Source organism: Adiantum capillus-veneris, chromosome 26, assembly GCF_014529385.1.
Source record: "Adiantum capillus-veneris isolate H3 chromosome 26, ASM1452938v2, whole genome shotgun sequence".
Classification (NCBI taxonomy): Eukaryota; Viridiplantae; Streptophyta; class Polypodiopsida; order Polypodiales; family Pteridaceae; genus Adiantum; species Adiantum capillus-veneris.
The window spans coordinates 138,656,347-138,683,189 of record NC_140956.1 but is presented as its reverse complement, the minus strand read 5'-3'; the positions used below and the strand labels follow the sequence as shown (position 1 = coordinate 138,683,189).

General features: G+C 47.2%; 1 protein-coding gene across 7 annotated transcripts in view; it reads left to right on the top strand.

The window, feature by feature from the left end:
• Positions 1-437: 437 nt before the first annotated feature.
• Positions 438-26,843, top strand: part of LOC147424271 (5'-nucleotidase / magnesium ion binding protein) — an 89,102-nt gene continuing 62,696 nt past the window's right edge. The window contains exons 1-3 of one of the 7 annotated variants that reach the window (XM_086501285.1): positions 438-683; positions 1,069-1,096; positions 1,205-1,337. In XM_086501285.1, the coding sequence (XP_086357411.1) occupies positions 516-683; positions 1,069-1,096; positions 1,205-1,337 (329 nt within the window). In that variant the 5' untranslated portion in view covers positions 438-515. Of the gene's footprint in view, positions 684-1,001; positions 1,097-1,200; positions 1,338-26,843 lie in introns of all 7 variants that reach the window. The other 6 variants (XM_086501284.1, XM_086501287.1, XM_086501290.1 and 3 more) reach the window with 6 other exon arrangements.

The window sequence follows — 26,843 nt, the reverse complement described above, 5'->3', positions numbered from 1 at the left end:
CTCACTATCGATGTCCACTGTGAGCTACAAAGAGGGTGTTAGAGTTTTGGTATCTCAAGTGAACTACCCAATGTGATCCCATTATTTAGTTTGGCTTTTAGGTATTTATTTTACTTATTTGTCAAAGTTTGGCTAGGGCAATTTATTGAGGTTATTATATACGCAACCCCTTGCCTCCATTGTATACACATTCAGTTATTCATTGCCAAGATTGATTGTTTAGGAGTCTCTCTCTCTCTCTCTCTCTCTCTCTCCCTCCTTGGTCTCTACGCTTCCGCATCGTTGACTTTGACAAGATCCCCTCCAAAAGAGGAGATGAAGGCAGTCCCTCTGACAAGTTGGAGGGCATCTCTTCCTTTTTCTGTAGCCAATGAGCGCTCGCCATTTAAGCTGGATGTGACAAGGGCTTAAAAGGAATTGCCATTGCCATTAAGTTAACGGCTGGTCGCCTACTGTCCCACTGTTAAGTATTAGTCTACGTGATTGCAATTTGCCACTTCGGTGGCGGGCGGGAAATGTTGATGAGAGCAACTCTTATGTCGAGCTGCCTCAACCGCTCGCGAGCTCTGAGTTGTGGCTGCTCTCAGCTCGCCTCCTCTTCCAATGTCGTCATTGCAGACCCCACTGGCCTGCAACTTAAGATTGATGGCATTCGTCGTTGCGGTGGCCTCTCCAAGCTACAAGTATGTAAATGATGCAAGGGGCGCATATTTTTTGCATACATATGCTCACATAAGACAGGTTACGCATGCATGTAGTTGATGTATGTCTGTATGCTCAATTCATGTATGTATGCTTGTCGTTGACACTCATATGTATGTGGGCATGGAGTTGGCATATCTGTGTTTGCTTGATTTTAATATTTCTGGAAATGTAACCTTACATACATAGCACATACGTGGAATTGCGCTAATGCATCCAATTTGTTTTGTGTATCTTGTACTACTCATTTTTCCTGCTCTTAGATTATTTCTGATCAGCTGATGCTTGCATGTGGACAGCATAGATTACTTGTTGCATTCTCTCTGCTGATAGGTTATTGCTGATTTTGACATGACGCTCACAAAGTACTTGGTTGATGGGAAAAGAGGACAAAGTATATACTTGCTCTCTTCGTTTTACTTAGAAGATTTACTTCTGTTTCTGGTATGTTCATTATTCTAGCAGAGCATTTATGTATTCAAATTTCTGAATGTTAAGCCAGGCAGTCATTCGCTCCTCAACCAAGGCAATCCAGAGTATGACATGAAGCGGCAGCTACTATTTGATCACTACTACCCTTTGGAAATATCTCCAACCATCCCACTTCCAGAGAAGACTAAGTTAATGGAAGAATGGTCAGTAAGACAGACTTGACATTGCGGACTGGATTTTTTTTGTAGGGTATTGCTTGAATTTCATGCTTATACTGTCTTAAGCGGTTAATTTTTAAGTCCATGTTTAGGGGGAGGGTTTTATGCATGACTTTTTCAGAGAATTTCTATTGTGTACAAAGGGTGTAATATTTGCATCAAATCTAGTGCTTGTCTAAAACAATATGGGTTGTCTAAAACAAGGAAAATGGGCTGTTTATAGAGATGGGAAGGTGATCATTACGGAACGCTGGTTAGCATGACGGTACGGGACCCATGGGACCCTAAAAATGATAGTGTGAAATTGTAATGGCTTTTCTTTAAAACTTGATGCGGTATATTTTGAGGACATTCTGAGGTAGGGACATTGCTTTTACACGGAGACACACAATGTACGGAGGGGTTGCCTACGAGAGTGTATGGATATACATGGAATTGGTTTATCATCCCGAATTGCATACACTAAGCAACATTAGAGGATAGGGATTTAATATTTATGTAATCACATAAATTTTTTTGGATTACTAAGTGTTATTGTCATATTTACATAATGATACTTAACATGATCACCATGAAGCCGGTTAAGGGCGATCTGGTAACCCACAAAAAGCCCGCTGGGATTTTGTTAAATCCCAGCAGGCCAGCCGAGAAAATGAAAGATATCGGCGGGCCTGTCAAGAAAAATAAAAAGCCGTCGGGCCCACAACTTAATAAATAGGTGGGCCCGTCCGGTCCCGAGGAGTAGTATTTTTTGAGCCTTGGAGAAAGAAAGAGCTCCAGAGCTCCACACACACACACACACACACACACATACACACACACACACAGAGAGAGAGAGAGAGAGAGAGAGAGAGAGAGAGAGAGAGAGAGAGAGAGAGAGAGAGAGAGAGAGAGAGAGAGAGAGAAGAAGAAGAAGAAGAAGAAGAGAGTTTTAACGTTGTAGGAAACTATCCCAAGAGACCTTAAAGATCTAGCCAACGAGGAGTTGAACTCAAGACTTGTTATTCAAGAGGGAAATGGCATAACCAATCTACCACACTTGGGTGATATGAAATGATATATTAACGTCTATAGAAGGCCAAAGTGACCTATGAGACCAAAAAAGTTACAAGTGGTGAATCTAGTACAATGTCTAAGTACAACCAAAAAAAGGGGGGCGGGGGGGGATGAGAGCTGATACAATGGTTCAATGGGTGGGCTGATACAATGGGTGATATAAAAATGGTAGGCGGATCCGGGGGGGGGTGGTCAGGGGGGGTCACAAGAAATCCCTCATCGGTCGGTGGCGAATCTCGTCAATATCCTCCATAGTCAGTACTCTGACTGGGCGCCTCACATGTCAAGCTAGGGTGATCCGTATCCTCTGCTGCCTGCAGCCTCCTCCGGTATTATGAAGCCCCCCGTGATCGTGGTCGTCTGGATTTCCCTAGCTCAATCGCTCGATCGGTCAACGTACCTTTGGTGTGAGCGTGACTTGAAGCTGAGCTCTGCTGTGGTGAGCACTCCTCGGGCTGCTCATTGTATGGTGTAAAGAAATCTGTGATCTGCCTCTGAGACTGGCTCTCCCCAGCAAGCTCTCCCTGTGTCTACGTAGCTCGCGTAAAAATAGGCCTAGGCATCTCTGGTCTGGGTATCTCATGACTCTAGAAAGTGGTCTGAAACCCTCTCTGAACAAGCAGTGAAAGCAACCACGGATCTCATAGTACACAGGGCAGTGACATATGTAGTGCAGCTCTGTCTCTGGCTCAATATGACATAAATGACATATCCTGGCCTCTGCTGGTACTCCTCAAAATCTACCAGTCTCGATCTGAAGCTGATGCGAGGATGTGTATCTGGCCAATAGCACACTGTATCCCATGAGAGAAATGTGTATCCATGTATCCAGACCTCGTCACAAATCTGTCCTCCATGAGTTGGAGAAGATGCTCTCTATAGAAAGCCATCTTCGTGCCCAACTCTTGTATCGGCTATATCCATGTGCTCCTGGTATCTAGCTGAATCAGATCCTGACGTATTATTCTAGTGATCTCTGTCCGTGTGATAGATAGGGAAGGTGCATCCAAGGAGTACCGGAACGGGGGCAATCTGTCATGCTGAACCGATGTAACTGAAACCATGATGTCATGTGCCCATACCAACATGCTGTATCACCCTGTAGTGCTAGCTTTCTGGAGGACTCAAGGGCCAGCTGATCATATCTGTCTCTGGGGAGGTCCCATAAACTGTGCATAAAGGATACTAATCTGGTAAGTGCCTCGACCACAAGGGGAGGAGCAGCTAGCTTGGCTCGAATAATGTCATGTGGCATTAAAGCCTTTGTAAGGTGCAGCGGATGTGAAGATGAACTTTGAGTGCTCCGAACTATGCTCAAGGTTTCTTTTACTTACGGAAGGGAGAGCCTTCTGTCATTTAGTGAGAGAGTGCAAATGATCACAAACAAAGTGGTAAACAGTGTGAATGAAGGTGTTGAGACTGAGAGATAGAGAGAGAAGAGAATATGACACCAGAAGAGTTGTCAAACCCTCCTCCAAGGGCCCTTCTCTCGATGGCGAGAGAAGTCTATGCTGTTGATTGCACAAATCTGATACAAGGTGATGATGCTGCGAGTCTAAGTGATGCTATGTTGAAGTCGACGGTGCGGACGACGATGACGATGCTAAGGTTGAAAACTGAATGCTGCGAGTCGGTCACCGTTACACCAAGTCGGGGCTGATCTGCAGATTTGATAGCTGAGAAAAAATGCTGCTTCTTAGGGCTGGAAAAACGCTGGGACAGCAATGCAAAAACGCTGGTGTAGACCTCTGAAAACGCTGCCACTCTTGGCTGAAAATCGCTGGTTCTACCAGTGTGTGTCAAGGCTGAGAAACGCTGTCCAAAGGGCTGAAAAACTCTGTCAAGCCAAGGCTGAAAATGCTGTCTTGTATGCTGCAAAACGCTGGACCAAAGGGCTGCTCTGATGCGGAAATGGCTGCTGAAAGCGCTGGGCTTTACTGCTGAAAAACGCAAGGGCCTTGCAGGGGTTCTTGCTTGAGAAGTCTTTTGGAGGGCCTTGTCACAAACTGCTGAGTGTCAAAGCCCTGAAGAAGGGAGTCAACTTGCAGATGTCGGCCGAGGGGCCTAAACCCTAAGAAGAACAAGTAACAGAAGAAGAAGTCCTACCAACTTATGGGGGACCCGTCCGATGGGGCCCCGAGTGACATAAAGGATTAAAATAAAGCAGGATCCCCCACACGCAGATTTTCGAAAATGGTGTTGACATGATGATGTGGCAGGCTGTACGGATTTTCGCGTTTTGCATTGACTGCTGTACGGATTTCCGTGATTTACGCTGACAGCTTTTTGGCATTGCTTTTGGACCAGATGCTTTTGAGTTTGAAGGCTTTTCACTGTAAACTGCTTTCGGGGCCTAGGGCCTTTAATATGTGCTAAGGGCTCATTCTCTGGCATGCTTCATGGAGAAGGTGCAGAGTCTGGAGTACCAGCTTGTACTGTGGTGGTGCAGTATAAAGAAATACCGAAAGGGGCGCCGGGGTTTGGGTTCAATACTCTCTGGGGTGGAATTCCGCCACTCCATGTCGCGTGTCGTCTCTCTCTTTCAGTTCAGTTGTTATTGAAGTGCTTATAGTCTGTTCAGTCTGTTCTTTTCTATTGGCACGTGGTGCCCGTCTTGTGACAGGCCTGCTGCAATTAGGTGCCTGTGCTCTCCTTTACTCTTCTGCGAGAATCCACTAGCGCTAGGTTTTCTTTTATATAAGCTTGGTTCAATTGTCCTACCCAGTTTCCCAACAAAAGTCACTTAAAAATAATAAGTGAAAAATGGCTAAAATAGAAAAATAGGTTTTCTGCATTGTAAAATGCTCTTGATGGAATCTGATGGTAATGCTGATGATCATGCTGTGTGCAACCAGAGGATATGCATCTACTCTAAGTGCCTGGACATGTACAGCCTGCGACGAACAGACTCACAAAGGTGCCAGAACACTTCCTAAGCTAACTGAACTGAACCCTTGTCATGAAGTAGCTTGTCCACGTACACAAAGGGTTAAATGTGCACGTGACATCCCCTCCTTTTCAAAGTGAGGTACTGGTACCAAATTGTATGGTGTCAAGGGAGATCGTCAACAGCGTCTGGAATCTTGGAAAGGACTCTTCGCCGGCCCACTCTAATGCGTGGGTCATGCGATACTTGAACTTCATAAAGGTTTGCAACGCTTGCTTCTTTGGGCTTGCACCGAAAGCGACACAAAGTCATCTGTGGCTCCTTCAATGCTTCAACTTTGTCTATAGTCATGCGTCTATGCGTCTACCTTCTTCAAGAATCTCCGAGGATGAAAATTCCTGAAACCACTTCCAACACAAAAAACATGAACATACCCATTCCATATAAAGTGACTGGGAAAATTTTATGCTTTCTAAATGACTGTGCATGCAATGGAGATGAACAAAGAGACGGAGTGCCAAACCGTTCATCAAACACAAGCAAAAAATGGGGTCGAATCTTGACTTTCTGATCTAAATCTATCAACTGTGGCAAATCACAACGAACATGCCGATGCTTGATGCTCAATCCTTCTTGTGCTCTTTCGGATACTGTGTCATGCCAAGGAAGAGACATGGAATGTGAATTTCTTGAATGCAAACATTTCATCTTTTCATCGTGCAATAGGGTATGCCTGTGAAAAGGGATCACATAAAGACGGTGACTAGATGTCACGTGCACATCTAACACTATGTGTACGTGGACAAGCTACTTCATGACATGGGTTCAGTTCAGTTAGATTAGGAAGTGATCTGGCACTTTTGTGAGTCTGTTCGCAGACCGTGCATGTCCAGACACTTGATGTAGATGCATATCCTCTGGTTGCACATAGCATGATCATCAAATTTCCATCAGAACCAATCAGGAGCATTATTATAGTGCATAGACCTATTTTCCCTATTTTTGACATTTTTCACTTATTATTTTTTAAGTGACTTTTGTTGGGAACTGGGTAGGACAATTTGGCCAATGATGTATATAAGAAAACCTAGCGCTAGCATAATCCGGCAGAAGAGGCAGCAGGAACGAAAGTTCAATAGACACCTTCTCAGCAAGAACCCCCACATCAGCAGAGCTAGCGTTTTTGCAACTGCAAGGACCTAGCGTTTTCATCCACAGGCAGCCTGGCGCTTTTTGCACAGCGGATCAGCCTCGGCAGCAGCAAGACAGATCAAGAAGCCTAGCGTTTTGCATTTGCAGGACAACCGGCAGTAGCAGGACAGTTTTCAGCCCTAGTGTTTTTGCATCAACATGGCGTTTTGCAGATTCATCACGACGGAACCTCAGTAAGCACCAGCGTTTTCAGTTTTCAGCGTTTAGACACAGCACTAGGAGTCCCGAACCTCGTAGATCTCACCTTCCCGCAACAGATCCTCGCCGCACCGTCAGATCCATCGAAGTTCGCAGTTTCAGCTCGGAAAACGCAGATTTCAGCATCTGCGTTTTCAGCACGTCGTCATTGCATCGTCGCCATCGACATAGAGTCAGAATTCAGCAGATAAAGATTTGCAGATTTCAGCCCTTAGCGTTTCAGATTTCAGCCCGTCTTGTCGTCGTCTCATCGTCGTCGACATCGTCAGCAAGTCCAAAGTTTTGTAGAGATTTGTGCAATCAATAGTAGACCGCTCTCGCCATAGAGAGTGGGGCCTTCGGTGGAGGGGGGTTTTGACAACATTTTGGTGTCGTACTCTTCTCTCTCTATCTCTCAGACTCATGCACCTTCATTCATAGTGTTCACCACTTTGTTTGTGTCCATTGCACTCTCTCACTAAAGTAACGGAAGGCTCTCCCTTCCGTAAGTAAAAGGAACCCTTGAGCACAATTCGAAGCACTCATCTTGAGCAAAGTTCAACATTCACTTCCGCTGCACCTTACACTAAAATACAGGAAAGCATCACGAATGAAACACTCGAACAATGCGTGCTGACTAATCATTCGAACACAGAATACTTCCTGTGGGGTTCTTTGGACCTCGACTCGAGAGCCAAGATCGGTTCTTTGTGATCTATCGAATCTGCAATGAGGTTAGCTTCACTAGACAAAGTATCTACTAAACCATCATCCTTGTGAACAATCACATCTTTATCTTGCAAATCATCATGCTTGTGAGTAATCACATCTTGATCATGCAAATCATGTGTGTTGTGTTTTTGAGAAGACAAGACGGAGAGAGTCTCCTTCTTCTGATTCTTTTCAATCTGCGCCTGCACATTAGAAAATAGTAGGATCAACTCTTGCATGTGTTGGTTTCTCTGTTCGGCTGCCAAGCGCGCTTGCTCACGCTCACGCTCCAAGGCTACCCTTCTGTCTTCGCGCTCGCGATCCAATTCGGCCTTTCTTTCTGCTCTTCTTTCTTCGCCTTCTAACTTTCTGTCCATCATCATCTTGAGAAAAGCCTCCATAGGATCTGGTGCAATCCTCGGCGTAGATGGGGAGGGGGTAGGTGTTGCTAATTGGACTATTCTTTTTCTTTTAATGATTAATTTCTTTCTCTAGGATATTTTATTGTGTACACTAAGAACTGTTAAAAGATTGTAGCTATAAGAAGTACCATCAAGAACGGACAACTCTGATGTGTCACTTGATGGGTGACGGTAAACATCGCGAAGGAGTTTCCGTAAGTTAGGTGGAAAGGGCCGGGTTACGAGTGCCCCTGATGCGTCACATGATGGGTGACGGGTGCATTAGTAAGGGGGCATTCCGTAGGCTAAGGAGGAAATCCGAACTGAGTAAGAAAATACGCGTAAGAACGTAGGCACAAGAATAAAGATGGGTTCAATGAAGCTTTTTACGAAAAGCAGGAACATTCGCGGGAGGGCAGATGCTTTCCCTCGAGGAGTCTGTGTCTGCATTGCATTTGTGCCGTGTTCTGCACCCGGGGACGCTTGGAATGTGTTCGTGTAGCATTATTTTCACTAACTAAGTGAGTTTTTGAAGTTTGAAAAGGTCCACACTTTATTTTATAGAGTGACCGGTCACTTTTAAGTGACCAGCCCTCTTATAATAAAATAAAGCAAGGCTCTCTAAAAAAACTCAGCGCTAATAAGCTACGAAGGCCAGATTCAGCGATCTCTCTCTCTCCTCTCTCTAGGGGCGCCAGGGTTCTGCTTTTTCGGCTCCTATTCCCGCCGGGTGCAAGGGCCTATAAAAGGGCAGCAAGCGTTTCAATTTTAGACACGCCGGAAGCAGCAGAAGAAACTAGCGCTGGGATTCTTGAGCAAGTGTTGGCGATGGAAATTGCAAGTGTTCGTGTGACGAATGAGTACGGAGGTCGCTTTTCCGAGCAAGGAGCGACAGGTATAAGGTGTTGATACGCATTGAGAATTATTGCTTTGTGTGGTTTGTTTTGCAGGAATATCCCGTCTTACGAGAAAGCCCCTCACGGGAAGTACGGCTTCACGCCTAAGTCCCTTGCGGGAAAGTACGGCTTCGCGCCTAGGTCCCTTACGGGAAGGAACGGCCTTGTGCCCAAGCCCTTTACGGGAAAGCACATCCTTCGGGTCTAAGATTACAGAACGGAGGGGTTTCCTCGGGTTCTCGTGCTTGTATAAGAATTCTCCCTCAATAAAGAGTACTCTTGATGGGGGGGGGGGACCAGCCCATCTTCTGGTCCCCAATACTGTGTCGATCTTCTCCCTTCTCTCACCTTTGCAAAGTATTTTATTTTTCAGATTTCTAAGTGCTCGTGTACGCTCCCGTTTTGTGACAGTGGTATCAGAGCTCGGACTCCTCTCTTTCTCTGCAAAGAAGGACGATTCCGGGAAGAACGGGAAGAACCATGTCGGGCCAAGGGAGAAGCGTTGAAGAGGAGCTTCAACAAGTGCAAGCTCAGCTTGTGGATTTGTAACAAATCTTACTATTGCCAGATGTCCAAAAGCTCTTGGGCGGAATGAAGAAAACGAATGGAACCGATGCAGCCAGGCATCCAGACCACACTGTTGGCGTGAGACCGCAGGAGGAAAGAGAAGAAGAACGTGCCGAGGTGCACAAAGGATCTTCGGATCGGAATGAACGGCCTACTCCAAGGAAGGGCTAGGAAAAAGCGCTCTCTTTGCTAGATGAGAGCAAGGACATCTCTATCTCATCTCCATCCTACTCTCCCGATTATACTTCTACTTCTCGATCATCTCGTCAGAAGAAGGAAGCCGCTACTACTACTACCCTACACCAACCTAAAGATAAGCCTCGATTCAAGAAGCATGGTCGCAAGTCTCAACATCGCATGAGAGTCTTCAAATCGGGCGACAAGGACATCAAGTTCGAAACCTACAACGGACGGAGAGACATCTCCAAAGCACTGTCCTTCATCAGACAAGTTTGAAGTCGCCTTTACCAATGGGCACTTCACAGAAAGATCCAAATTACGCCATGTGGGGATGCACCTCAAGGAAACGGCAAGTAATTGGTGGCTAGCCAAGATTCTGGAAGGTTCCCAGGCCAGAACTTGGGAGAGCTTCAAATCTGAATTTTATGAACAATTTCTTCCTCCTGACTTCGAGCAGGACATACGGAAGGAATGGGACTGGCTTGCCCAGAAGGAACATGAAAGAGTAACGACCTATGTGGACAAGTATTGGTCGGTTCTTCTGAAGGTCACTCCCTTCATGAAGATTGCCGACGAGGAAAAGAAACGAAAGTTCGAAGCGGGTCTTCAACCGCAGCTTCGAAAGAGCATGAAAGTGTATCCGCATGATACTCTTCAGAGGATGATGGAGTCAGCAATCATTGCTGAGGATTTGCACTCAACTGGGACGCCCAGAAAAAATGGAGCATAGCACTTACCGTGCAAGACAAAGAGGGGTCTACGATGACCAAGGGGGCCAAGGAAGAAAACGTCCTCCATCTAGGGACCATGATCATACTAAGAAGCCAGAGGGCAATGGCAAGCGAACTAAGTATCTTTCTCCTACTCAACTTCAAACTTTCAGAGAGGAAGGAAGATGCTTTTACTGTGGCGAGAAAGGACATATGAAACCGGATTGCTCGCTAAAGCAGCAACGGCAAGAACAAGCCTCTACGAGGCAAGAGAAAGCAAGGAAGGAACCGGCACCACCAAGCTCGAACTCAATTCCAGATGTTCAAGGAAACATAGAAACGGAGAAAGGGAAGCGTCAACTTCTGAAGGGCTGGGGGTCTTTGAACAACCAACGAGTACTGATTCTTTATGATCTAGGATCCACGGATAACTTCATCTCCCTGGATACTGCGGAATGTTTGTGCCTCACACCGGCTCAGCTTGGCACACCGGTTACATCCGGATCGGCATTCGAGGGGTTGACAACCAATGCAACTCCCGTGCAAGGACAACTCAATCTTCGGATTGGCGAGTACAAGGACCGCGAATCATTTTTGATGGCACCCATCGAGGGATGTGATATCATCTTGGGTATGCCATGGCACTTCCACATGACACCTATTCCCGATTATGTGGAAAAGACCCTCACTTTTGATCACGGGGGTAAGAAAATAAAGATTCATGCTGATGTAGGAGATTGGCAGTTCCCAATTGTAAGCCATATCTCCATTAAGAAAGAAATGAAGAAGTGTGTTTTTGCTTACTTGATTTTTGCACGTGAGACGGATAAAACTAGTGGGGACTCACTCTCTAGTCTGGAAATTAAGCGTCTTCAATTTATTGAAAAGTACAAAGATTGTTTCACGGAAACACTTCCTGATGAACTCCCTCTGGTACGCCCGGAAGATCACTGCATAGATCTCATACCGGGTAGCTCGCCTCCCAATCAACCCCCTTATCGGGTGAGTCTTGCTCAGCAAGAGGAAATTCTGAAGCAAGTCAACGAGCTTCTAGAGAAAGGGTTAGTACGGCCAAGTGCTTCACCCTACTACTCTCCAGTTCTACTGGTGCAGAAGAAAGATGGCACGTTTCGAATGTGCATAGACTATAGGTCTTTAAACAAGATCACGGTCAAGAATCGCTTTCCGATCCCTCGGATTGATGATGTACTCGATAAGTTGCACGGTGCAAGTGTCTTTAGTCGCATAGACTTAAAGAGTGGGTATCATCAGATACGGATCGCCCCTGAGGATGTCCAAAAGACTGCTTTCCGCACAACCTTTGGACTATACGAATTTTTGGTAATGCCTTTCGGCTTGACCAATGCTCCTGCGACGTTCAATCGCATGATGAACCGCATTTTCAGTCCGTATCGAGCTTTTACGAGAATATTCTTTGACGACATACTCATCTTCTCTAAGTCAGAAGAGGAACATCGGAAGCACTTGGACTTAGTGTTTCAAGAATTGCGAAAGCATGAGTTGCATGTGAATGCAAAGAAGAGCGAGTTCTTTCTCTCAAAGATACACTATCTCGGCCATATAGTCTCTCACAATCAAGTGAGTATGGATCCTGCCAAGATCCGAGTGGTAGAAGATTGGCCTATTCCCACTACGGTACATGATGTACGTAGCTTCCTGGGATTATGTTCGTATTATCGAAGGTTTGTCCGAGGATTTGCTCATGTAGCAGGACCACTTGACTCTCGAGATGGTTGCCAAGGTCATCTCGATGAGCCCGTTGGCCATCCGAGCGGTCAAAGATCACTTATGACAGTGGTGCCATGGTTTCAATCTAGCATCGGATGTTCTTGTCGAGGAGGCAGACTTGCCTATTTCAGTCTACTTCCCTGGCCTGCGGAGAGAGTACTTACTGCTTCTTTCCAGGATTGGTTCTGAGATTGGGACAGCCTTGGAGACCCCGTGCACGACAGCTTCAGCTGCAGCCAAGGTTGCTGGTGTGCGTTCAGTACATGTTTTGGTTTGTGACACCCGTACTCTTTCGAAGGTGGTCCTTCTACCGAGGGTGGGTAGGGGATGGTCACGCAAGAGGGTGGAGTATTTGGGACTTCCAAACCAGTGCTTCATTTGGAGGCAGATGGGCCACTTAGCAAAGGCCTGTCGTCGTAAGAGATCTCGACTCACCGCGCATGCGCAGCCTCCCAAGGCTGAGCATGCTCAAAAGACAGGTACCCGGGACACACAGGCTGGTATCTCGACAGAGGCTAGCGATTAGACAGCTGACGGTTGGCAGCAGGTGCCTGACCGCCGTCGATAGGGACTGGCTCGCCACACTGCCCCCTCTGGTGGTCGACCTCCTGCAACTCAGCAGCATTGGGCTACGATAGGGAACGGTTTTGACCCCCTGTAGCAAGAATCTCCTGAGGAGGCCCCCTTCACCTCAGGTCCCCCCCCCCCCCCCCCCCCCCCCCCCCCCCCCCCCCCCCCCCCCCCCCCCCCCCCCCCCTCCTCGTCCCCCTCCTCCACCCTCACCCCCACCCCCACCTCCCGCTCCTCCTCTCTACTTGGTGGGGCCCTCAGCCTCATCACCCGACCCATCCCACACTCCTAAGACGCAGGGGATTGGACACACATCCGCAGCGAGACGATCTCTTGGTAGTGATTTCGCTACGAGCTGCATGGCTCAAGAGGGACATCCCCACCTGAGGATGCCACGTCTGGTTCAGACCTCTCCTTTTGCAGCAGTCCCTCGAGGTTTGACCAGCTTTGACGTTTGTAGATGATGCGACTTCTTCGACTACAACTTCACACGCTTCCTTGGTGACTCTTCTCCCAAACCGGAGGATGCTTGCTTTCGAGTCCACGTCCTCTTTCTAGAAGCCCGAGGCAATGAGGCTCTGGATACAGCGGTAGGTTTCTCCTTTCCGTTGTGCAGCAGGGATCATACAGAGTGGACCCTGCACACAGTTCTTGATTGGCTCCAGGTCCAGGCTATTGAGTTCCCACACCACACAGGGGGACCAGGGGGTGAGAGATTTGGTACAGACACTTTGGCCTTTAGCCAAGTTTAGTGTGACGCCACCGGATGTAGCAGGTTGCAGACACATTGTGGTACACTTGTTTGCTGACACTTAGAGCCCCCCTTGCTATGTATTTGTACATGAGGATTCTTGGACAAAGGATGTAGCCCTACGGGTTGCACGGTCGGCCTTGGCCTGGGTGGGACAGGCACTTCAGATGCGTTTGTCTAGAGGTGGCTCGGATTCGGATTACTCCCCATCCAAACCGGCCTCAAAGATAGCGAGGTTGACTGCTGCTGTAGCATCTGTTTTTTCTCACGGACTCCATGAGGATTGTCTCATGGAATGTGCAAGGATTAGGAGGGCGCCAATTTCAGCGTAGGGGTCGGTTGCGTCACGAGCTTCAGCGTTGCCTTGTGGGTGGTGAGATTGATATTCTTATGCTACATGAGTATCATCTTTGTGAGAGCCGCATTAGACAATGTGGTCAGATTTGCGTGGTCGCTGTGAGACATTTTGGTCAGCTGCATTTGGACCTGGATGTATCTAGGGAGGGGTATGTATGACTATTGCGGATTCATGGAAGCAGGCCATTGTGGACAGAGGTATTATTGTGCTAGGCAGAGCTCAATGGATTACTATACAAGTTCAGGGTTGCCTCATGGGTTTCTTGAACATACATGCGCCCAATGTGGCAAGTGCATGAGCAGAGTTTTGGTCTCATGTTGTTTGGTCTTTGCCGCACGCAGAGCAGTGGTGTGTTGGGGGGGAATCTGTTTTGCATCCTGACAGGAACTACTTTTTCCGACCATGCGCCAATGATTCTCACTGTGACAGACAGACAGAGGAGAGGGGGTGCGATGCTACGCATCCCCGAAAGGATCTTGTTGGATCCAGAGCTTAGAGAGCGGGTGGAGGCACTTTGGACAGAGAGCCTAGACACGTAGGACACCCCTGCTGGTAGAGTGGCCTCTGGATTGGCTGAGCTTAGTTGCTTCTTCCTCTAGGAGTTTGTAGCTCGCTTGGCTACAGCCCAGGAGGAGGAGAAGCGTCTTCGATGGGGCATTGTTTCCTTGCAGAGGATGCAGGAGCAGCATCCAGATAGTCCTTAATTTGAGGAGCAGATGTAGTAGGCTAGATAAGAGTTGGCTAGCATAGAGGAGCGGCGCATGAGTTTGCCTTCCATCGTCAGGCATCTCAGTGGACCCAGGTGGGTGACAGAGTTACTGTGGAGTTTTTTAAGACAATGGGGCCACGCCATGCGCACACTAGTGTTATCAGTTGAGGAGACCCATTGTGATCAGTTGCTTCAGAGCCTGAGGATATGCGTGCAGTTGCTACTAACTTTTATCGTGATCTGTTGTCAGCTGAGCCTCAGTCAGAGCGTCAAGATGTATGCAGATAGCAGGTTTGGGCATAGATACCTTGCCTTGTTCCTGAGGAGATGTGACAGAGACTTGAGCTTCCCCTCCAACTAGAGGAGCTCCATGAGGCCCTTAGAGCACTCCCCCGAGGTAGTTGTCCAGTGGAGGATGGTTTGACTCCCAGGTTTTTCTTAGAGTATTGGGACTTGCTTGGTTCAGATCTTTGCAGCGCATTCCAGTACGTTTTTCACACTGGCGAGATGCTTGACAACATGAGTGAGAGCTTGATCTACATGATTCTGAAGGAGGGCGGCTCCTTGGATGAGATTCGACAATGGCGACCCATTACCATCCTCAACTCATCCTACAAAATTCTAGCAAAGGCTCTGAGCTTGAGGATCTAGCCACTACTAGAGAGCATTATACATGGGACCCAGACAGGTTTTGTCAAGGAGGGTAGTATCCTTGACAACATCTTCACTTTTTGGGAGGCGTCTACCCTCGCGCGTCTCCGAGAAGAGGACCTGGTGATACTCTCCTCGATTTCGAGAAGGCCTACGACAGAGTTGACTGGGACTTCCTGGAGGGCACTCTAGTCTCTACATAGGATGGGTTTCTCAAATGCTTGAATCAAAGGTGTGTCAACTCTCTAGAGGCGTGTGCACTGTCAGGTGCTCTTGGCAGGGGGAAGAGGGGTGTGCACAGTCAGGTGCTCTTGGCAGGGGGAAGAGGGGAACACTTCTTGCTCGCACGTTCGGTCAGATAGGGTTGCCCTCTCTAGAGGCGTGTGCACAGTGAGGTGCTCTTGGCAGGGGGAAGAGGGGAACACTTCTTGCTCGCACGTTTGGTCAGATAGGGTTGCCCTCTTGCCTCCTTCCTCTTTCTGTTCTATGCTGAGGCCTTAGGTGATGAGCAGATTTTTGACTTCTTAGCAAGTTGGCTTGCGTGGTCTCGAGATTCCTATTAGGGCAGATGGGATTCTTGACGCTGAGTTTGCCGACGACTCAGCCTTGTACTTGGAGGGCCAGGAGGCCAACTTGCATAGGTATGAGCAGGCTCGAGGTGTTCTGTTGCATCAGGCGCACTGATCAGTTGGAGAAAGACAATAGCTTTCTGGGTTGACAATGCTCCTATGCCTGATTGGTCACGAGGTGAGGGTTTTAGAAGGATTCCCCCAGGGACTGCAGCTCGTTACTTGGGTTGTCAAGTTGGCCTAGACTTGTCCCCTGAGCAGCAAACTGCTCCCCTCCTATTGTCCATTAGGAGAAAGTTGTTGCATTGGAGTTCGGCATGGCTCTCTCTGGCAGGCAGAGTTGTAGTGGCCAACGAGGTGCTGTTGGCTACTATGTGGTACATCATGTCTTGTTGGATCTTCTTGAGCTCCTATATCAGCTAGCTAGAGAGGCTGATGAAGAACTTTCTTTGGTCAAGGCGCGACACCCATTTAGCCCGGGCCAAAGTAGCCTGGTAGGTCATCAATCACCCTACCGTGTTCTCAGAGGGGGCTAGGGATCATCGACCCAGCACAGCAGAGCAGAGCCCTTCTTAGGAAGTTTGTTGTCAGAGGATTGCTTCCAGGGGAGGAGCCCTGGAAGGAGTTGTTGCTTCAGCGGCTTCGAGCTTGAGTCCCTCATGCAGGAGGCCCTTGGAGCCCTTCCATTAGGTGGATCTTTATAGAGATGCGCAGAGTTGGTATGAGTAGGAGGCTGGAGGATCGATTTGCTGCGAGCTTGCTTCGCTCTTGGAAGCAGCTGCGGAGTGGCTTGGAGCAGCACCAGGCCACTTGCACGGAGGAGCGCTTGAGACAGCCCCTGGTTTGGAACCCCATGGTTAGCTCTCAGAGAGGCCACTTGGTTGATAGTAGGCCCCATGTTTCTTGGGGTCCCATGGGAGAGGGCCCATCCCGCACTCTCGATGACTGACTTCAGTTATCGGGTTTGCCAGAGGAGGCACAGAGCATCCAACTACGAGGCATGAGAGGGATGCAGAGCATGTGCCAGGACATTACAAAGGCTTTACCAGCTGAGTGGCTCACCCTCTAGAGACAGCAGCTCCCAGATGGATGGTGGCCTTCACACAATTGGAGCTCCTCATCGCAGTTCGTGGTTGCTCGGAGTCCGTACCCCCCATCTTCTTTGAGATCCAGAGCGAGGGTCGCGTGCACAGAGTCTCAATAGAGGCTCCACAGGTTGCAGAGTGTTGTATTTAGAGGATACGAGTAGTAGGCATCTGTGGGAGGACCTGTGGCACAGATCCTGACTGAGTAGATCTTGAGACAGGCCATTGGTGGCTTTGGGCTTTGGAGATCTGCCCTCTGGCACGAGTGTAGTGGGACCCTAGAGAGTGGTTTTGGAGAGACTCCTTCTCTTCAGCCGACCACCCTGGGATCCCTTTCTTTCAGTACACTGTTCGACTGGGGCGACACATACTGGCAGCATGGAGAGAGGCTTGTCGTGCTACAACACTTCATTGGCAGGAGGACGGTCATTGGCAGAAGGAGGGTCTCACAACTGAGTTCTTGTTAGGCTTTTGGGAGCGGTTGTGGGACTCCAGACAGCCGAGGCAAGTCACTTTTTTCCAGTGGCTAGTTGCACACAAAGCTACAGCAGTGGGGAGCTGGCTGATACATGGTGGCTTTTCGGCAGCCTGTGCGGCTTGTGACTATCCTTTGGAGAGTCAGCGTCACTGTTTGTGGGACTGCCCCATGGCACAACAGGTTTGGCTTCAGGTTTTTCGAGTGATGCTAACTCTTTCCACAACGCGACAGTACACTTGGGGTGTTGCTGCCTAGTCCACCCTCATGGGCCCTGCGCTCCAGTTTGAGCTATCCTCCACCAGCAGGATGATAGTGATCCAGAGGGGTCGACCTATGTAAAGAATGAGGATGCAAGAGAGCTGCACAAGACAAGCACAAAGCACACAAAGATGGAAAGCTTCTTCTTCTTCTTCACAGAAAAGAGAGTACAAAATGACTAAGTGCTAAAGCTGAAAAGTAGCACATATGTACATGCGGTCACTAAGTGTGAACTCGCTAGAAGCGTACTAGGCTGGCACTATAAGTGTAGTCCAGCTGTAGAATCACTGGCAGAGATCCTCCGTGTCGATCACCTAACGCGCCAGTGAGTAAATGCCGTAAGCGGCCAAGACCCGTAGTGGATGCCAGCTCAAGGTGTAGAGCTCGACATCTCAACACTCCCCCTCGAGCTCTGCATGTCGCAGAGTCCAAGCATAGTCCGGAAACGTCGAAGCTTCTCAGCTCCGAGGGCCTTGGTAAAGATATCCGCTATCTGCTCCTCTGTGCTGACGTAGACCAAGTCGATGTCGCCCGCCAACACTCGCTCTCGAACGTAGTGGTAATGGACCTCTATGTGTTTGGTCCTGGCATGGAACACTGGGTTCCTAGCCAACTGCATGCTGCTGAGGTTGTCACAATGGATGAAAATCTGCTGGTCCACTTGCACTCCCAAGTCCTCAAGTAATGTGCGTAGCCAAGCTACCTCGCACGCCGCAACTGCTGCACCTCTGTACTCGGCCTCTGTGCTCGATAAAGCAACCGTAGGCTGCTTTTTGCTGCTCCAAGTAACAGCAGCACTCCCAAAAGAGAACATGAAGCCACTCGTAGATCTCCTATCAACAATGCTACCTGCCCAATCTGCATCTGTATACCCATACAATGCTAATGGTGCATCTGCTGCATAGAACAATGCGTAGTCAAGAGTACCTTGCACATACCTAAGTGTGCGTCGTACTCCATCCAAATGTGGCTTCCTCGGAAGTTGCATGAACTGACTCTCCAAGCCTACTGTGTAGCTCAAGTCTGGCCTCGTGATAGTCAAATAGATTAGACTACCCACAATCTTCCTGTACATGTTGACATCCTCAACAACATCACCCTTCTCTGCACTCAGCTTTGCATTCACATCCAAGGGAATAGAAATTGGCTTATAATCAGCCATACCATACTTTGACAACATGTCCAAAGCATACTGTCTCTGTGATAGCCATACACCCTCTGGAGTCCTGATCACTTCAATGCCAAGAAAGTAGCGCAACTCACCTAAATCTTTCATTTCAAACTCCTGTTTGAGAAGACCCTTCACATGGTCAATCTCCATAGCATTGTCACCAACAATAATAAGGTCATCTACATATATGGTAATAACCACAATCCCCACATCACTCTCACGTACATAGAGTGAATGATCAGCATGAGCTCTCCTAAAACCAATACTGACAAGATACTTGGCAATCCTGTCATACCATGCTCTAGAGCCCTGCTTCAAACCATACAAAGCTTTGAGAAGTCTGCATACATAATCTGGGTAACCTGGATCGACATAACCAGGTGGCTGATCCATATACACTTCCTCTTGCAACTCACCATTCAAGAAGGCATTCTTTACATCCATTTGATGCATAATCCATCCTCTAGATGCAGCCACTACTATGACAGCTCTCACTGTCGTCATCTTTGCCACTGGAGCAAAGGTCTCCTCATAGTCTATGCCATACGTCTGTGCATAACCCTTTGCGACCAGCCTTGCCTTGTGACGCTCAATGTTACCATCAGCCTTATGCTTGGTTTTATACACCCATTTACAGCCAATAGCTTTCTTGCCACTTGGCAATGGCACCAACTCCCATGTGTCATTTGCTTCCAATGCAGCCATCTCTTCATTCATTGCATCATCCCAATGCACATTTCCAACTGCATCCTCAAAACATGTGGGCTCCACATCCTGTATCACCTTAGCCATGTAGGCTTGGTGATGCGCTAGATACCCATCATAAGTCAATTTCTGAACTGGATTTCTGACTCTATTAGATCTGCGCGGTCCTGGGTCACTCCTTTGCCCTCTAGCATCTTCTTGTACTTTCCTTACACCAGGTGTCCTGACAGCCGGAATTCCAAATTCCTCATCAAGACTTTGTTCAGAACCATCTGAATCCATGTCTACATGTGAAAAACCTGATGATGCATCAACCATAAAGGGAGGTTCATCAACCTTTTCCTTTCCTTTTCGTGATACATTCCTTGTACCTGTTGGTGGAGTAACCTGCGTACGTAGTCTACCATTCCATGGTTTCTCAACAGAGCCACGAGAAGAGGACTCTTGTGGTCCACTCAAAACCTGTGACTGTGGCCTCACATTTTGTACAACCACATCATCTTTTACATCAGCCCCAATAGTGCCATGTGCATTACTGTACCAGCTGCTCATCTCATCAAAGACTACATCTCTGCTCACTCGTAATTCTCGTGTAGTAGGATTGTAGCACCTGTACCCCTTTTGTTCAAGGGAATATCCCACAAGAATACATTTCTCTGCTATAGGATCCAATTTCCTACGCAACTCATCTGGTACATGCACGTAAGCTATGCAGCCAAACACTTTCAAGTGTGCCAAATCAGGCTTTGTACCTGTAAACTTTTCCTCAGGTGTTACATCATGCACCGCAGCTGTAGGTGTCCTGTTCATAATGTACACAGCTGTATTTACAGCTTCAGCCCAGAAATGATGAGGCATGTTCTTCTCATTCATCAATGCACGTGCAACCTCTGCAATGTGCCTGTTTTTCCTTTCTGCGACCCCATTCTGCTGTGGAGTATATCTGCATGTAAACTGCCTGTGTATACCATGCATTCGCAGAAAATCTGAAAAATCATTGGAGAAGTACTATCCCCCTCCATCTGACCTCAATGTCTTGATTTGCATATCTGTCTCCTTCTCAATCATGACTTTGAAGTCTTGAAAGTGACCAAACACTTCACTTTTGTTACGCATGAAGTAGACCCATACTTTCCTTGTATGGTCATCAATGAAAGAGACATAATACCTGCAACCATGTATACTTGCAGTATCGGTTGGACCCCAAACATCTGTGTGCACCACCTCAAGTTGCTTTTTTTACATACATTGCGCTCATGTGGAAATGAGCCCTTTGACTGTTTTCCAAACTGGCATGCTGCACACACTTTATGCATACCATCCACCTTGAATTTGGGCAAACCTTTTACAATCTGTTTTGATTGCATGCTGCGCAATCTCTGCTCATTGACATGGCCAATGCGTTTGTGCCAAATGTCAACGTCAGCCACAACACCTGTGCCCTGTGCAAATAATGCAGCTTTTACCTCAGGCATGTCTACATTCAGCGTAAACATTCTGCCCACACATTTGCCCTCTGTGATCAGCTTACAGCCATTCTGGAAATCTTCTACATAACAGCCATTTGGATTGAAGCGAACCTGCAAACCCTGCTCAACCATTTGTCCAACAGAAACAAGATTCTTTGTAATGTTTGGGACATGAAGTACATCTGCTAAGTACTTTGATTTCCCACTCTTCGTATTTAGAGGTATGTCCCCTACATGAGCAATGGGGTGAGCTGTGTCATCTCCTGTCTGCACATAGCCTGACACATCTGGTTTGCGCATATCTCTAAACCACTCTCCACGAGACGTCATGTGATTAGAGGCACCTGAATCCACATACCAAACATCATCTTGGGTGGAATTCTCTGCAGTCATTGTATTCATTACATGTTGCATAACAAACATGCGCTCGTTTTTGCTGTCATCTGCATCTCTGCTAGTAGATGCATAGTTGCCCTGTTCTCTCTTTCTACTTGCTTTTCCCTTTGGACAGTCACGTGACATGTGACCTCTTTCACCACAAGTCCAACATTCTCTACTATCTGGAGTATGTTGCTGCCTGCTTGATCCTGCACCACGACCTCTTTGACTCCCCCTGCCTTGAGACTGGTTTCCCCTGCCACCTGTATTGTTTTGATTTGATTGACCTTCCAGAAATTGGCCCCTGCAACCCCTTGGGCCTCGACCACGACCTCTACCTCTACCTTTGTTGGTGTTAGAATAGAAGGCCTGTTCAGAATTATTTCTGCCATGAGAAGAAGATGTGTCAAGGTTCTTCTCCTCAAGAATAAGCATAGAAATCAAATCTTGGAACACGGGGATGTCGTTTCTTGTATTCATGGAAGACCTAAAATGTACATACTCATCTCCTAGACCATCCAAGCATGCACGGACAATGTCATCGTCTTCCACTGAGACTTTAATAGATCCAAGAGCGTCAATGATACTCTTGATCTTCAAAGCATAATCATAGATGGAGAGGTTGTTCCTCTTAACCTGATTTAGCTCCGACTTTAGTTGAAGCTTCCTGGCCTTGGTGTTCACCTCGAACACTCTGCCTAAGTTTTTCCATGCAATGGCGGTGGTTTCAGCATCCTGTAGATAGCCCATCATGCCATCTGTGATGCTCATAGAAAGCAAATACATCACTTTGCTCTGGCCTTGTTGCCAGTCCCTCAAAGCTTTCCTTTGTTCTGCTGTAGCATTTGCCTCGGGAATCTCTGGTTCCTTTTCATTGTCTCCTTCTACATAGTCCCAATAACCTTTTCCTTTTAGGAAATTTGTTATTCTGAACTTCCATGCAGGGTAGTTATTTTTCTCAAGCTTCTCAGTAACAATCTGACTGAAACCGTCAGACATCTTGAAGCACTAAGACAAAATAGCTGCAATCTGCAAAAACCTGCAAATCTGCTGAACCTACTATTGTGGTTCTTGTAACGCTTTCTACACTCAACGAGTGTCTAAATCAAGCGTACATACAACCACTGTACTTGTACAGTAAATCTCTGTATACTGCACTTTGGAGACCTGTTCAGAAACTTGTGCGAAAAACCCCTAAAATTTTTTTCGCTGCGCGAGGCGCTTTCGGCATCTGGTCGTGGATTGCGAACGAAGGGATTGTGATGCTCTTGCTCTCTTAGCCTCTCTTGCCTGCACTAGGCTCTGATACCATGTAAAGAATGAGGATGCAAGAGAGCTGCACAAGACAAGCACAAAGCACACAAAGATGGAAAGCTTCTTCTTCTTCTTCACAGAAAAGAGAGTACAAAATGACTAAGTGCTAAAGCTGAAAAGTAGCACATATGTACATGCGGTCACTAAGTGTGAACTCGCTAGAAGCGTACTAGGCTGGCACTATAAGTGTAGTCCAGCTGTAGAATCACTGGCAGAGATCCTCCGTGTCGGTCACCTAACGCGCCAGTGAGTAAATGCCGTAAGCGGCCAAGACCCGTAGTGGATGCCAGCTCAAGGTGTAGAGCTCGACATCTCAACACTCCCCCTCGAGCTCTGCATGTCGCAGAGTCCAAGCATAGTTCGGAAACGTCGAAGCTTCTCAGCTCCGAGGGCCTTGGTAAAGATATCCGCTATCTGCTCCTCTGTGCTGACGTAGAACAAGTCGATGTCGCCCGCCAACACTCGCTCTCGAACGTAGTGGTAATGGACCTCTATGTGTTTGGTCCTGGCATGGAACACTGGGTTCCTAGCCAACTGCATGCTGCTGAGGTTGTCACAATGGATGAAAATCTGCTGGTCCACCTGCACTCCCAAGTCCTCAAGTAATGTGCGTAGCCAAGCTACCTCGCACGCCGCAACTGCTGCACCTCTGTACTCGGCCTTTGTGCTCGATAAAGCAACCGTAGGCTGCTTTTTGCTGCTCCAAGTAACAGCAGCACTCCCAAAAGAGAACATGAAGCCACTCGTAGATCTCCTATCAACAATGCTACCTGCCCAATCTGCATCTGTATACCCATACAATGCTAATGGTGCATCTGCTGCATAGAACAATGCGTAGTCAAGAGTACCTTGCACATACCTAAGTGTGCGTCGTACTCCATCCAAATGTGGCTTCCTCGGAAGTTGCATGAACTGACTCTCCAAGCCTACTGTGTAGCTCAAGTCTGGCTTCGTGATAGTCAAGTAGATTAGACTATCCACAATCTTCCTGTACATGTTGACATCCTCAACAACATCACCCTTCTCTGCACTCAGCTTTGCATTCACATCCAAGGGAATAGAAATTGGCTTATAATCAGCCATACCATACTTTGACAACATGTCCAAAGCATACTGTCTCTGTGATAGCCATACACCCTCTGGAGTCCTGATCACTTCAATGCCAAGAAAGTAGCGCAACTCACCTAAATCTTTCATTTCAAACTCCTGTTTGAGAAGACCCTTCACATGGTCAATCTCCATAGCATTGTCACCAACAATAATAAGGTCATCTACATATATGGTAATAACCACAATCCCCACATCACTCTCACGTACATAGAGTGAATGATCAGCATGAGCTCTCCTAAAACCAATACTGACAAGATACTTGGCAATCCTGTCATACCATGCTCTAGAGCCCTGCTTCAAACCATACAAAGCTTTGAGAAGTCTGCATACATAATCTGGGTAACCTGGATCGACATAACCAGGTGGCTGATCCATATACACTTCCTCTTGCAACTCACCATTCAAGAAGGCATTCTTTACATCCATTTGATGCATAATCCATCCTCTAGATGCAGCCACTACTATGACAGCTCTCACTGTCGTCATCTTTGCCACTGGAGCAAAGGTCTCCTCATAGTCTATGCCATACGTCTGTGCATAACCCTTTGCGACCAGCCTTGCCTTGTGACGCTCAATGTTACCATCAGCCTTATGCTTGGTTTTATACACCCATTTACAGCCAATAGCTTTCTTGCCACTTGGCAATGGCACCAACTCCCATGTGTCATTTGCTTCCAATGCAGCCATCTCTTCATTCATTGCATCATCCCAATGCACATTTCCAACTGCATCCTCAAAACATGTGGGCTCCACATCCTGTATCACCTTAGCCATGTAGGCTTGGTGATGCGCTAGATACCCATCATAAGTCAATTTCTGAACTGGATTTCTGACTCTATTAGATCTGCGCGGTCCTGGGTCACTCCTTTGCCCTCTAGCATCTTCTTGTACTTTCCTTACACCAGGTGTCCTGACAGCCGGAATTCCAAATTCCTCATCAAGACTTTGTTCAGAACCATCTGAATCCATGTCTACATGTGAAAAACCTGATGATGCATCAACCATAAAGGGAGGTTCATCAACCTTTTCCTTTCCTTTTCGTGATACATTCCTTGTACCTGTTGGTGGAGTAACCTGCGTACGTAGTCTACCATTCCATGGTTTCTCAACAGAGCCACGAGAAGAGGACTCTTGTGGTCCACTCAAAACCTGTGACTGTGGCCTCACATTTTGTACAACCACATCATCTTTTACATCAGCCCCAATAGTGCCATGTGCATTACTGTACCAGCTGCTCATCTCATCAAAGACTACATCTCTGCTCACTCGTAATTCTCGTGTAGTAGGATTGTAGCACCTGTACCCCTTTTGTTCAAGGGAATATCCCACAAGAATACATTTCTCTGCTATAGGATCCAATTTCCTACGCAACTCATCTGGTACATGCACGTAAGCTATGCAGCCAAACACTTTCAAGTGTGCCAAATCAGGCTTTGTACCTGTAAACTTTTCCTCAGGTGTTACATCATGCACCGCAGCTGTAGGTGTCCTGTTCATAATGTACACAGCTGTATTTACAGCTTCAGCCCAGAAATGATGAGGCATGTTCTTCTCATTCATCAATGCACGTGCAACCTCTGCAATGTGCCTGTTTTTCCTTTCTGCGACCCCATTCTGCTGTGGAGTATATCTGCATGTAAACTGCCTGTGTATACCATGCATTCGCAGAAAATCTGAAAAATCATTGGAGAAGTACTATCCCCCTCCATCTGACCTCAATGTCTTGATTTGCATATCTGTCTCCTTCTCAATCATGACTTTGAAGTCTTGAAAGTGACCAAACACTTCACTTTTGTTACGCATGAAGTAGACCCATACTTTCCTTGTATGGTCATCAATGAAAGAGACATAATACCTGCAACCATGTATACTTGCAGTATCGGTTGGACCCCAAACATCTGTGTGCACCACCTCAAGTTGCTTTTTTTACATACATTGCGCTCATGTGGAAATGAGCCCTTTGACTGTTTTCCAAACTGGCATGCTGCACACACTTTATGCATACCATCCACCTTGAATTTGGGCAAACCTTTTACAATCTGTTTTGATTGCATGCTGCGCAATCTCTGCTCATTGACATGGCCAATGCGTTTGTGCCAAATGTCAACGTCAGCCACAACACCTGTGCCCTGTGCAAATAATGCAGCTTTTACCTCAGGCATGTCTACATTCAGCGTAAACATTCTGCCCACACATTTGCCCTCTGTGATCAGCTTACAGCCATTCTGGAAATCTTCTACATAACAGCCATTTGGATTGAAGCGAACCTGCAAACCCTGCTCAACCATTTGTCCAACAGAAACAAGATTCTTTGTAATGTTTGGGACATGAAGTACATCTGCTAAGTACTTTGATTTCCCACTCTTCGTATTTAGAGGTATGTCCCCTACATGAGCAATGGGGTGAGCTGTGTCATCTCCTGTCTGCACATAGCCTGACACATCTGGTTTGCGCATATCTCTAAACCACTCTCCATGAGACGTCATGTGATTAGAGGCACCTGAATCCACATACCAAACATCATCTTGGGTGGAATTCTCTGCAGTCATTGTATTCATTACATGTTGCATAACAAACATGCGCTCGTTTTTGCTGTCATCTGCATCTCTGCTAGTAGATGCATAGTTGCCCTGTTCTCTCTTTCTACTTGCTTTTCCCTTTGGACAGTCACGTGACATGTGACCTCTTTCACCACAAGTCCAACATTCTCTACTATCTGGAGTATGTTGCTGCCTGCTTGATCCTGCACCACGACCTCTTTGACTCCTCCTGCCTTGAGACTGGTTTCCCCTGCCACCTGTATTGTTTTGATTTGATTGACCTTCCAGAAATTGGCCCCTGCAACCCCTTGGGCCTCGACCACGACCTCTACCTCTACCTCTGTTGGAGTTAGAATAGAAGGCCTGTTCAGAATTATTTCTGCCATGAGAAGAAGATGTGTCAAGGTTCTTCTCCTCAAGAATAAGCATAGAAATCAAATCTTGGAACACGGGGATGTCGTCTCTTGTATTCATGGAAGACCTAAAATGTACATACTCATCTCCTAGACCATCCAAGCATGCACGGACAATGTCATCGTCTTCCACTGAGACTTTAATAGATCCAAGAGCGTCAATGATACTCTTGATCTTCAAAGCATAATCATAGATGGAGAGGTTGTTCCTCTTAACCTGATTTAGCTCCGACTTTAGTTGAAGCTTCCTGGCCTTGGTGTTCACCTCGAACACTCTGCCTAAGTTTTTCCATGCAATGGCGGTGGTTTCAGCATCCTGTAGATAGCCCATCATGCCATCTGTGATGCTCATAGAAAGCAAATACATCACTTTGCTCTGGCCTTGTTGCCAGTCCCTCAAAGCTTTCCTTTGTTCT